This window comes from Tachyglossus aculeatus, chromosome 4 (assembly GCF_015852505.1).
Source record: "Tachyglossus aculeatus isolate mTacAcu1 chromosome 4, mTacAcu1.pri, whole genome shotgun sequence".
In the NCBI taxonomy this organism is placed as follows: Eukaryota; Metazoa; Chordata; class Mammalia; order Monotremata; family Tachyglossidae; genus Tachyglossus; species Tachyglossus aculeatus.
The window spans coordinates 83,978,715-83,992,801 of record NC_052069.1 but is presented as its reverse complement, the minus strand read 5'-3'; the positions used below and the strand labels follow the sequence as shown (position 1 = coordinate 83,992,801).

General features: G+C 46.4%; 1 protein-coding gene across 2 annotated transcripts in view; it reads left to right on the top strand.

Moving 5' to 3' along the window:
- Positions 1–14,087, top strand: part of VPS13B (vacuolar protein sorting 13 homolog B) — a 1,018,523-nt gene that overhangs the window by 992,501 nt on the left and 11,935 nt on the right. For both annotated transcript variants that reach the window (XM_038744561.1, XM_038744562.1), the window contains exon 57: positions 276–446. In XM_038744561.1, the coding sequence (XP_038600489.1) occupies positions 276–446 (171 nt within the window). The remainder of the gene's footprint in view (positions 1–275; positions 447–14,087) is intronic.

Here is a 14,087-nt window from a genome sequence, read left to right as displayed (position 1 = left end):
TGTCTAGAAGTTTCTCTCGAGCTGCCTGTCTAGAACAATCACAAGGCCCTTAGGACTCTGCGTTCACCAACTTATCATTATTCGCTCGCCTGCTTTTTTCACGGCCACCTCATACTATTCTTTCCCTCCCCTCCTCCCCACCCGGGGACAGCCTCCTGCCTGTAGCCGGCTGGTTTCGGGAACCGTCTTTGGTTTTGGCGACAAAAGCAGTGAGGCCTCCCCCCCCCCCGCAGCCCCCAGTCAGACGCTGACCGGTGTAACTCCCTGCCCTCCAGGTACCCTGACATCCATCACCAACCTGGCCACAAGCCTGGCCCGCAACATGGACAGACTCTCTCTCGACGAGGAGCACTACAACCGGCAAGAAGAATGGCGGCGACAGCTCCCGGAGAACCTGGGCGAAGGGCTGCGGCAGGGACTGTCCAGGCTTGGCATCAGCCTCCTAGGTAAGGCGCTGGTTAACGCGATGGGGGTCAATGCCCGGGCTGAAGGCCGGCTAATGCTGAAAATACCCGTTTCCGGATTCTTCGCAAATATGTCATTCTTCCAACGTCTTCTCCTGGTGGTTGTGTTTAACGTGGTTGTGTTTAGAGGAGCAGCGTGGCTCAGTGGAAAGAGCCTGGGCTTTGGAGTCAGAGGTCACGGGTTCAAATCCCGGCTCCACCAATTGTCAGCTGTGGGACTTTGGGCAAGTGACTTCTCTGGGCCTCAGTTCCCTGATCTGTAGAATGGGGATGAAGACTGTGAGCCCCACGTGGGGCAACCTGATCACCTTGTATCCCCCAGCGCTTAGAACAGTGCTTTGCACATAGTAAGTGCTTAACAAATACCATCATCATTATTATTATTTCATTACCCTCCCCACCTTCAAAGCCGTATTAGTTCATTCCATCGTATTTATTGAGCACTTACTGTGTCCAAAACACTGTACTCACTGAAGGCACATCTCCTCCAAGAAGCCTTCCCGAAGCCCTCATTTCTTCTTTTCCTACTCCCTTCTCCATCTCCCTGATTTGCTCCCTCCTTACATCCCTACAGCACTTACGCATCTGTACGGTATTTATTTATATTAATGTCTGTCTCCCCAACTAGACTGTAAGCTCGTTGTGGGCAGGGAATGTGCCTACCAACTCTGTTATATTGTTAGATTGTGCTCTCCCAAGCGTTTAGTAAGGTGTTATCCACACCGTAAGTGCTCAAATAATACCACAGATTGTTGTTACGCTTGGTTTCACAGCTGAAACCGAGACCCAAACTGGTCAGGGATCTTGCCAAGGGCACATAGCAAGTCGTCTAGAGAGCATGAAAGAGGACCCAGGAGTCCCACTTTCTGTGCCCTTTTGTAATGTTAAGACCGTGATATCCAGGGATCAGCATGTGCTAAGGAGGCCATGTATTTTTTTTTTCTAGAGGATTTACTTGCAGAAGTGTATCGGCCTGTATTCTCTTTCTTGTAGTATAAAACGTTTCTTTGGCTCACATGTGCTGCTCCAAAGGAAAGACTTGTTTGGTTGGGAGCACTCCGAGTGGACCAGAGTCAACCTAAGGACAAGAGCTTTTATGTGTTTATTTTAGGGTGAGTTTTGGGAATCCTCCTGAACTGATGGCTGCTTCTACCTCCTAGATATCGTAGATGCTTGTTTTTGTTTGAAAAGCACTTGAACAAAGTGCAAATGTCATGTAAACTTAAATGAGGAGCCCACTTTTTTTTTTTCAAGCGAGCCAGATCAGCCCGGCTCAGAGCATAATTGTCAGTCAGTCGGTCTTATTTATTGAGCGCCTACTGGGTGCAGAGCATGGTATTAAGCGCTTGGGAGGGTACACTATAACAATAAATAGACACATACCCTGTCCATCCAGTGGCCCGAGGGGTCACTGAGAGGTGGAGACTGCCGCGGATATTTCGCAGTATTGCCAAAGTTTGAAAACTCCACGAAAGGGAGCTTTCACAGCGCAGCAGAAGGTTTTCCAGGGTAGTTTTGTTTGTCACACAAGCGAAGGAATTTGAAACTGTATTGCTTGGCCAGCTGCCCGGATGCATCTGAAGGAGTATGCATCCCTTGGAGATCAAAGTGGCCCAAAGCAGCCCAGAGCGAAAGGTTACAAGAGATGAGCTTGAAAGGATTTGTCCCCTTTCTAATCTTCCACGCCATACACAACTCCTCAATTTGCAACCAGAGCTCCGAAAAGGCCCCAAGAGGAAGCGGTAAAAAAATGTTACAAGTCCAGGTCAAGTTACTGGAAATCATTTTAAGCAAGAACATTTGGTGAGGTGGGGCACTGGCATTCGATAACGCCTGAAAACTGGGAAACGAGGGACCGGGGATGAAAACGCCGGATGGAGAGAGGGAACGGTTCCTGCCTAGTGATTAGCAGCCAGTAAGAAATGGTGACTCGGGATTGTGAGATAATCTGCCACGTAAAATGGCCCGTTTCAAACCCCGTGGCATTAGAGAAGCAGCTTGGTTTAGTTGTTAGAGCGCCTGGGAGTCAGAAGGTCATGGGTTCGAATCCTGTCTCTTGCCCTTGTCTGCTGTGTGACCTTGGGCACTTCTTTGTGCCTCAGTTACCTCATCTGTAAAAAAAAAAAAATGGGGGTTAAGAGTGTGAGCCCTATATGGGACAGGGACTGTGTCCAACCTGATTAACTATATCTACCCTAGCACTTAGAACAGTGCTTGGCACATAGTAAGCACTTAACAAGTACTGTTATTATTATTATTATTATGAGAAAATATTCAGTAAATATTAGTAATATCAGTAAACAGTATTATTATTATTACAGAAGCAACGTGGCTCTGTGGAAAAGAGCCCGGGCTTTGGAGTCAGAGGTCATGGGTTCAAATCCCGGCTCCGCCGCTTGTCAGCTGGGTGACTTTGGGCAAGTCACTTCACTTCTCTGGGCCTCAGTTCCCTCACCTGTAAAATGGGGATGAAGACTGTGAGCCCCCCGTGGGACAACCTGATCACCTTGTAACCTCCCCAGTGCTTAGAGCAGTGCTTTGCACATAGTAAGCGCTTAATAAATGCCATCATCATCATCAGTAGTAGCAGTATTAAACAAGGAGGAGGGGGAAACTTTTAAAGGGCCGAAGCAGCGTGGCTCAGTGGAAAGAGCACAGACTTTGGAGTCAGAGGTCATGGGTTCAAATCCCGGCTCCGCCACTTGTCAGCTGTGTGACTTTGGGCAAGTCACTTAACTTCTCTGGGCCTCAGGTACCTCATCTGTAAAATGGGGATGAAGACCGTGAGCCCCATGTGGGACAACCTGATTACCGTGTATCCCCCCCCCCCACCCCAGTTCTTAGAACAGTGCTTTGCACGTAGTAAGCACTTAATAAATGCCATCATTATTATTATTATTATTATTATAGAGAGAAGGGGAATTTACTGGGAGAGGCTAAACAGTGAAATGAATCATGTCACTATTGTTTGCAAAGATAGGTATGAAGAAAGTCTTGAGGGATTAAGATTCAGCATCTCTGGAGTGCTTTGTAGATGTGATAGTACTTTTATCCGCAGCAACAAAGAATATTTATTAAGTGGCGTCTCCTTGGCATTGAACCCAATCGCTCCACCCAGCACCCTTAGTAAGGTTATGGGAAAGTGCTGAGCTGGTAAACTGACACCCAAGCTGACCAAGGGCTAAAAAAAAAAACAGGGGTGAAACCAAGGTGCAACTACCAAGATCCAGACTCAGTCCACAGCAAAATTTAGGGCTTGTCTGCCCCTGCCCTCCTCATTCATTCATTCACATTTATTGAGCACTTACTGCGTGCAAAACACTGTACTGAGCACTTGGAAGAGTACAATACAACAATAAACAAATTCCCTGCCCGCAATGAGCTTACAGTCTAGTGCCCAGCGTTTTTGCCGCACCTTGAGGTCAGGTGATGTGAATACATTGTTTGTCGTATTATTTAATAAAAAGCCAAATTCAAGCCTCTGGTGTAACAATAATAATAGTAATTATTGTGGTATTTATCATCATCAATAGTATTTATTGAGCGCTTACTATGTACAGAGCACTGTACTAAGCGCTTGGGAAGTACAAATTGGCAACGTATAGAGACAGTCCCTACCCAACAGTGGGCTCACAGTCTAAAAGGTATTTGTTAAGCGCTTGCCCTGTGCCAGGCTCTGGGGTGGATAGCAGCGTGGCTCAGTGGAAAGAGTGCTGGTTTGGGAGTCAGAGGTCATAGAGAAGTAGCGTGGCTCAGTGGAAAGAGCACGAGCTTGGGAGTCAGAGGTCATGGGTTCGAATCCCACCTCCCCCACATGTCTGCTGTGTGACCTTGGGCAAGTCACTTCACTTCTCTGTGCCTCAGTTCCCTCATCTGTAAAATGGGGATTAAGACTGTGAGTCCCACATGGGACAACCTCATCTCCTTGTGTTCCCCCCAGCGCTTAGAACAGTGCTTTGCACATAGTAAGCGCTTAACAAATACCAACATTATTATTATAGGTTCAAATTCTGACTCCGCCACTTGTCAGCTGTGTGACCTTGGGCAAGCCATTTAACTTCTCTAGGCCTCAGTTACCTCATCTGTAAAATGGGGATTAAGACTGTGAGCCCCATGTGGGACAACCTGATCACCTTGTATCCCCCCAGCGCTTAGAACAGTGCTTCACACATAGTAAGCGCTTAAAAATACCATCATTATTATTATTATTGTTAGCAAATTGGGTTGGACACAGTCCCTGTACCACGTGGGGCTCACAGTCTCAATCCCCATTCTACAGATGAGGGCACTGAGGCCCAGAGAAGTGAAGTGACTTGTCCAAGTTCACACAGCAGACAAGTGGCGAAGCCGGGATTAGAACCCAGGGCCTTTTGACTCCCAGGCTGTATCTGCTATGCCATGGTGTTTCTCATACCTAGCACAGACAATGTCTTAGTTACCGGGGCTTCCTTCACTGGGTTTCACATTTTCACCTTCCCTGGGGAACAGTTCAGCAGTGCTCTCTGTCTAGTGGCTGATGTGGCTTACGGGAATTAAATTAAAAGTGGGTTTTTTGAGTCTCCTTGCGCCGCGATAATTCACAAATAGGCCAGATCTACAGGTGAGACAGTCATTCCCCTGGCTGTAAGTGAGGAAATGTTTGAACTATGAGTGATCTGGGGAGGGTACAGACGAAGAAGGAGTAGTGTTAAGTTGGTGCATCTCCTTGAGAAGCAAATGTGACTCTAAGGAGTATTTTATTCATTTAATCGTGCTTGGGAGAGTACAATACAACAATAAACAGACACATTCCCTTCCCACAGTGAGCAGAGAGCTCTGAAGAGGAAGGGACAGGCTTCACTCTCCCTCACTCTTCAGTCACCCTCCTGCTCCAGGATGTTTAACTTTCTCCTTGTGGGCAGGGTTCATGTCTACCAATTCTGCTTTATTGTACTATACCAAGCACTTAGTATCTACTAAGTCTGCTTTATTGTACTCTCCCAAGCACCTAGTACAGTGCTCTGCGCACACACACAGATGAGCACAGTAAGTACCAACTCTGCTTTATTGTACTCTCCCAAGCACCTAGTACAGTGCTCTGCGCACACACACAGATGAGCACAGTAAGCGTTCATCAAATACCATTGATTGATTAACAACTGCCAAAGCCTAGCCATGTGGTGGTTTGGTTCTTCAGTTCATGTGCTTCGGTTCATGAGAAGCCAGAAGAAAGGTCAAAACTGGATTGGACTATACTAGTTGGGAGGTCAAACCAGCAGGCAGACATTTGTCCCACTGAATAGGGGCAGTACTGGAGATTGGAAAGAATAAAGACAAGGGTAAATATCTGCCTGGGGTAGGGGTAAGGAGAAGTTACAATGAACTGTAAAGGAAGAAAATTGAATATGTAAGGAAAGGAAAAAGCATTTTTCTATCAGCTTTGAAAAATGAGTTTTGTGATATTTCATCATCATCATCAATCGTATTTATTGAGCGCTTACTATGTGTAGAGCACTGTACTAAGTGCTTGGGAAGTACCAATTGGCAACATATAGAGACAGTCCCTACCCAACAGTGGGCTCACAGATATTTCACCACATGAGCAGTGTGATATTTCACCCCATCCTTCGGCTAGACTGATTTTGAATCCTGGAGGACACAACAATATGTGACATTTAGGAGTCTGTGCCTTTTGTTGATAATCCTAGCATTGTTTTTGAAAAATTGTAAGGATTTTGACTTGGGAAAATATGTTTTTCTTTTGTTCCCCTTCTTCCCCTGTCCTCCACAGTTACCAGTCCCACCTCAGATTCCTTTATTCACCTATTCCTAGAGGTGACCTTTCCAAGCACTTAGTAAAGTGCTCTGCACACAGTAAGCGCTCAATAAATACGATTGAATGAATGAATGAATGAATGAATGAACGAACTTGAGAAGGAGCGAGTATATGTTAGTATATAATTATGGCATTTGTTAAACACTAAGTGCCAAGCACTGTTCTAAGCTGTGGAGTAGATAAAGGTAATCAAGTTGGACACAGCCCCTGCCCCAAATGGGGCTTACAGTTTTAATCCCCATTTTACAGATGAGGTTTCTGAGGCACAGTGAAGTGACGATCACAAGGAGGGAAAAGATGAAGGTGGGGGGGCAGGCAGACTAGATTCAATTGCTTACAATTCACTAATTATACAGGCATCAATAAATACACAAACCTCCGTAAATACACAGCAACATTTTGTAAACACACAAGCTTTCTTGGGCCTAAGCAAATTACTCACAACTCACCAGGTCGTCAGAGGAAACTGCACATCAGAGCAGGTCCCCCTCAGAGCAGTTAATGACAGCCAGGAAGAGAAGCAGCTTAGCCTAGTGGGTAGAGCAGTGGCCTGGAAGACACAAGGACTTGGGTTCTAATTCCTGCTCCACCACTTGTCTGCTTTGTGACCACTGTGAGCCCACTGTTGGGTAGGGACCGTCTCTATATGTTGCCAACTTGTACTTCCCAAGCGCTTAGTGCAGTGCTCTGCACACAGTAAGCGCTCAATAAATACGATTGAATGAATGAATGACCATGGCCAAGTCACTTGTTTTCTCTCTATCTCGGTCACCTCATCTGGAAAATAGGGATAGTTATGTGTCCAACCTGATTATCTTATATCTACCCCAGCACTTAGTATGGTGCCTGATACAGAGTAAGCACTTAACAAATACCTTTTTTTAAAAAAAGGAAGAGAGATCTGAAGCTTCTGAATTTAAGAGCTTTTGAGGGTTGGTTCGTTGGCTAGTCTTGTTTTCCTCCTGAAAGCTCCTGGAAGATGGAGTCCTTAGAATCCCGGGAATGTAGTTGTCAGAGAGACAACTGCCTAAACTGCCTTCTTATGACTCTTTCGGGCCAGCCTCTCTCAGGGAGCTGAACAATTCCACAATAGGTAGGCTTTGCCGACACTAGAAATCGGTGTGTAACCTAAACTATTGACTTTCTGATTGTAAATGGCTAGGAAAAGATGTCCTGAACGCAAGGCAGCTGTCGTCCTCCCCTTGTAGATCTGTCAGTTAGCTATCTATAGTCCTTTTAAGCGCTTAGTACAGTGCTCTGCACACAGCAAGCGCTCAATAAATATGATTGATTTTCAAGGTGGTGTCACAACAATGGGAGAATTAAGGGCAAGGGAAAAGTGTCTCTGGTTCCCCGGACCACACACATGTCCTGAGGGGGCTCTGCAACCCACCTGAAAGCCTTTTGCCTGCAGGAAACTCCCATGCTCAGCCTTTCTGATTCCCAAACATCAATCAGTCAATGATATTTATTAAGTTCTTATTATGTGCAGAGCACTTGGGAAAGTACGCCACAACAGACACGATCCCCACACACCAGATCCTACAGTCTACAGGGGAAACAGACATTAAAATAGATTATGGATAGGGGAATAGAAGACTATATAAGAATAGTGACAGTATTGTGGGGCTGGAGTGAGTATCAAAGTGCTTCAGGGGCACAGAGCCAAATGCTTAATCGACACAGAGTGGAGGGCGGGCTTAGTCAGAGAAGGCCTCTTGGAAGAGATGTGATTTTTAGGAGGGTTTTGGAGGCAGGGAGAGTGGTGGACTGTTGGATATAAAGCGGGAGAAAGTTCCAGATCCACAGGATAATGTGGGCAAGGGCTCAGTGATGGGATAGGAGAGACCGAGGTACAGAGAGTAGGTTGGTGTTACAGGTTGGTTGATAATAGATCACCGAGGTTAAGTAGGAGGGAAATCTACCTCTCCAGCCCCGACCCCTCTCCTTCTCTGCAGTTCCGCATTTCCTCCTGCCTTCAGGACATCTCTGCTTGGATGTCCCACTGACACCCCGGATTTAATGTGTCCAAAACCAAACTCCTCATCTCCCACCAAAACCTTGTCCTCCCCGCAGTTTTTCCATTACTCCCTATCTCTCGTGCCCACAATCTTGGAATTAGCCTCAAGTCGTCTCTCTCATTCAACCCACATATTCAGTCTGTCCCAAAATCCTGTCAGTTCTATCCTCACGACCTCTCTAGAATCTGCTCCTCCTCCTCCATCCAAAGTGCCCCGTGCTAACCCTAGCTCTTCTCTTACCCTGCCTTGACTACTGCATCAACTTCTTCCTGTCTCTTTCTCTTCCAGTCCCTACTTTGCTGCCCAAATTGTTTTTCAGGAAAAGCTTTCAGTCCATATCTCCCCCACATCCAACCCGAGGCATCTCCAATGGCTGCCCATTCACCACCACATCGAAAGGATCTCCGTACCATCAACTTTAAGGCACTCTATCAACTCGGCCCCTCTTACCTTACCTTGCTGATCTGCTACAACCCAACCACCTCACTCTTCTAATGCCAGCCTCCTCACTGCACCACAATCCTGCCTTTCTCACTGCAAACCCCTTGCCCACGTCTTCCCTCTAGCTTGGAACTCACTCTTCCTCGTAACCAACAGGCTACCTGCCTCCCCACCCTCCAGGCCCTACGAAGATCACAATTCCTCCAAGAACTCTTCCCTGACTAGGCCCTCATTTCTCCCATTAGACTTCCCTTCTGCATTGCCTCTCTAGAACTCGATTTTTACTTCACCCCCAGCCCCACAGCACTTAAATATACATCCCCTAACACTTCGATTCCACCTCCAGGAATTTATTTTATTGTCTGTTCCCCACTCTAGACTGCGAGCTCCTTGTGGGCAGGGAATCAGTCTACCAACTGTATGGTTCTCTCCCAAGTGCCTGGCATCCAGCACCAAGTTAGCACCATTCATTGCCTGATTGAGGACTGCCTGAATATAATCGTGGGTGACACGTTGGGGTGACGGTTTTTTGGAGCCCCTTCCTTCCTCTCCCCCTCGTCCCCCTCTCCATCCCCCCATCTTACCTCCTTCCCTTCCCCACAGCACCTGTATATATGTTTGTACATATTTATTACTCTATTTATTTTACTTGTACATATCTATTCTATTTATTTTATTTTGTTAGTATGTCTGGTTTTGTTCTCTGGCACCCCCTTTTAGACTGTGAGCCCACTGTTGGGTAGGGACTTTGTATGTTGCCGATTTGTACTTCCCAAGCGCTTAGTACAGTGCTCTGCACATAGTAAGCGCTCAATAAATACGATTGATGATGATATAATTTACTGTTTGTAGAAATTGTTGACTGCACTTACTGCAAGTACTTCTAAGACAGCTTTTAAAAGTGGGGTGGACCAGGCTGTGAAAGAGATATCAAACCAAATCCCAGCGTTACTTGTAGGATTTCTTTGGGGTTTTAAGAAGTCTTCACTTCACATGGTACAAAAGTTTATCTTTCCAATTGGTAAGTGGTATGGTATTAGCGTGGTCAGTGGTCAGGACCTTTGGAATGTCCTGTTTTCGGCAAAAAAGCCTGGGATTAGCAGTCTGCTCCAAATGGCTTACGTCACGCCACTCTTTTCAGTCTTGATTTTTAGTCATATACCAACAGCTGATCCGTGAATGCCACAGTATGTGGAAAGAGGCCTGAGGCCAGTAGCTTGTATAAATGGAAGATCACAGGGAAATTTCACCTCTCATACCTGTTCGTATTTAAGATCCGTTAGTCCATAAATGCAGATGGATAGGCATTCTTCCGGCATGTGTAAAAATTAGACCCGGGCATACTCAAATACAATCTGATCATTTGCCAAAATCACTGGCCAAGTTTCATTAGGGTAATATTAATAATAAGTCAGTGATAACCATTGAAAACTTCTTTCAGACCCTGACTGTTTCTCACAGTCATGAGGGACAGTAAGATTGCCTATTTCAGAGGCTGGTCATTTTAAATGAATTTCAAACTAGTGGCTGTTTAAACCAGCCCTTTCATTCGCAGAGCAGCCGTGATAAAGAGGCTGCAGCCTACTGCGTATATTTGGGATGGCTTAAGGGCAGGTGCAGATGAGACATCTGCTCCGTGCTCTGGTTGGTGGTGTCCTCTTTGTGATCCTTCTCCAAAAACCGACTGGGCCTTCCTGTTCCCATCCACCTCCTTCCTTCTGTGGGCTTAAGGGAATATGAGCCATGTTTGTGGGGGCATTTCCCAGCTGCTCTTCTTCCAGATCTGGGGGTGATGTTAGCTGGGAAGGGTTTAAAGAGACTGGCAGATCATCAGGTTCTGCAGAAATTAAATCTACAAAGGGAACTGAAAGCCCAAGATTCAGTGTTTCTCCAGCTTATATTTTCTGTCTTTCTCTTTCTATCCTCCCCTCCGCCCCTCTCTCTCGCTCTTTTGCTCCCTCACCGTTTCCCTTTCTCTCTCACCACTGCCTCACTCAGAGGCATCAATAGAGAAGCAGCGTAGCTCAGTGGAAAGAGCCCGGGCTTTGGAGTCAGAGGTCATCATCATCACCATCATCATCAGTCGTATTTATTGAGCGCTTACTATGTGCAGAGCACTGTACTAAGCGCTTGGGAAGTACAAATTGGCAACATATAGAGACAGTCCCTACCCAACAGTGGGCTCACAGTATAAAAGGGGGAGACAGAGAACAAAACCAAACATACTGGGTTCAAATCCCAGCACTTCCAATTGTCAGCTGTGTGACTTTGGGCAAGTCACTTTGCTTCTCTGTGCCTCAGTTGCCTCATCTGTAAAATGGTGATTGAGACTGTGAGCCCCCCGGGGGACAACCTGATCACCTTGTAACGTCCCCAGTGCTTAGAACAGTGCTTTGCACATAGTAAGCGCTTAATAACTGCCATCATTATTATTATCAATAGCATCATATGTTGCCAGTGCGGTTCTGCAGAGGGGAATTGGGCTTGTAGTAGCCCAACTGGTGACATTGCTGCTACTTTCAGGATCAGGTCTTCTGACTCCGACCTCCTGTGGCGCTTCTGCTGCCCGAGAGACAGGAGAGTGGTGCGGAATCCAATCAATCAATCAATCAATCAATCGTATTTATTGAGCGCTTACTGTGTGCAGAGCACTGTACTAAGCACTTGGAAAGTACAAGCTGGCAACATCTAGAGACAGTCCCTACCCAACAGTGGGCTCACAGTCTAGAAGGGGGAAACAGAGAACAAAACCAAACATATTACAAAATAAAATAAATAGAATAGATATGTACAAGTAAAATAAATAAATAAATAGAGTAATAAATATGTACAAACATATATACATATATACAGGTGCTGTGGGGAAGGGAAGGAGGTAAGATGGGGGGGATGGAGAGGGGGGTGAGGGGGAGAGGAAGGAGGGGGCTCAGTCTGGGAAGGCCTCCTGGAGGAGGTGAGCTCTCAGTAGGGCCTTGAAGGGAGGAAGAGCTAGCGTGGTGGATGGGCAGAGGGAGGGCGTTCCGGGCCAGGGGGAGGACGTGGGCCGGGGGTCGATGGCGGGACAGGCGAGAACGAGGCACAGTGAGGAGGTTAGCAGCGGCAGAGGAGCGGAGGGTGCGGGCTGGGCTGGAGAAGAAGAGAAGGGAGGTGAGGTAGGAGGGAGCGAGGGGATGGACAGCCTTGAAGCCGAAACAGTGGCAGAAATGGCCCAGGGCCCAACTCAAGTTGGTGCGAGGATTGTTTGGCACTCTACCCTCTGGCATATGAGTTGGAAATTCATTCAATCGTATATAATAATAATAATAATAATAATAATAATGGCATTTATTAAGCGCTTAATATGTGTAAAGCACTGTTCTAAGCACTGGGGAGGTTACAAGGTGATCATTTTGTCCCATGTGGGGCTCACAGTCTTAATCCCCATTTTACAGATGAGGTAACTGAGGCCCAGAGAAGTTGTGACTTGCCCAAAGTCACACAGCTGACAATTGGCAGAGCCGGGATTTGAACCCATGACCTCTGACTCCAAAACCCATGCTCTTTCCACTGAACCACGCTGCTTCTCTCAAACCCCAGCTCCGCCAATTGTCAGCTACGTGATTTTGGGCAAGTCGCTTAACTTCTCTGGGCCTCAGTTCCCTCATCTGTAAAATGGGGATTAAGACTGTGAGCCCACTGAGGGACAACATTATAACTTGTAACCTCCCCAGCGCCTAGAACAGTGCTTTGCACATAGTAAGCACTTAATAAATGCCATTATTATTATTTATTGGGTGCTCACTGTGTGCAGAGCACTGTACTAAGCGCCTGGAAAGTACAAGTCAGGAACAGAGACAATCCCTGCCCAACAATGGGCTCACAGTCTAGAAGGGGGAAGCCAGACATCAAAACAAGTCAACAGGCACCAGTAGCATCAATATAAAAAAATAGAATTATAGGTATATACACATCATTAATAAAATAAATAGAATATGTACATGTATACAAAAGTGCTGTGGGGCAGGGAGTGGGGTAGTGCAGGGGGGGTGAGTTGGGGCGATGGGGACGTTACAAGGTGATCAGGTTGTCCCTTGTGGGGCTCACAATCTTAATCCCCATTTTACAGATGAGGTCACTGAGGCCCAGAGAAGTGAAGTGACTCGCCCAAAGTCACACAGCTAAGTGGCGGGATTTGAACCCATGACCTCAGACTCCAAAGGCCGGGCGCTTTCCACTGAAGCCACGCTGCTTCTCCATAATCCGCGACATGGGGAATTTCGGTTAGCTCGAAGGGATATTTGCCCAAGAGGGAAGGTTGCTAGATCAGGTTACTGCAGCGGGCTGTGTAATCAGAAACAGAATTGATTCTCACCTATCTGGTTTGGTTCGGATGTGCCTCCTTCCCTGAGCAGGGTAGTGGATCAGGTAACTTCTTAATGACCTGGTGATTCCGTCCCGATAATCCCCCTGGAAGTGACAGATTGAATGAACCACAGTGGAAGAATGTGGATAGCTAGTTCTAAATTGGTAACATTACTTTCAATCAATCAATCAATCAATCGTATTTAGTGAGCGCTTACTATGTGCAGAGCACTGGACTAAGCGCTTGGGAAGTACAAGTTGGCGACATATAGAGACAGTCCCTACCCAACAGTGGGCTCACAGTCTAAAAGACTTTCCAAACCGAGTTTCTTTACCAGGGAACGCATTTACCTGTTCTGTTGTATAGTAATAATAATGATTGCATTTGTTAAGCGCTTACTATGTGCAAAGCACTGTTCTAAGCGCTGGGGGGATACAGTGGGATCAAGTTGTCCCACATGGGGCTCACGGTCTTAATCCTCATTTTACAGATGAGGGAACTGAGGCTCAGAGAAGTTAAGTGACTTGCCCATGTTCACACAGCAGACATGTGGTGGAGCCGGGATTCGAACCCATGACCTCTGACTCCAAAGCCCGGGCTCCTTCCACTGAGCCACGCTGCTTCTCAATAGTACTTTCCCAAGCACTTAGTACAGTGCTCTGCACACAGTAACCGTTCAATAAATACCATTGTTATTGCTGAACTGTACTTTCCAGGCGCTCAGTATAGTGCTGTGCACACAGTCAGCGCTTTAATACGAATTAATACGAATTAATTAATCAACCACGTATAAAGGGGTGTGGCTGACCCTTGCAAATAAATCTGACAGGTTTTTCCAAAAAAATCTTGTTTGGTCAACACTGACCTGCCCCAAACTGATTTTCCACAGTTCTAGACTCAACGCCCCCCCGCCCCCAGGAGATTTAGATTATTTTAATGAGGACAGTAAAAATGTACCTTAAATGAGGCCAGAAAAGTACTTAGATAATTGGTAGCCGTTTAAT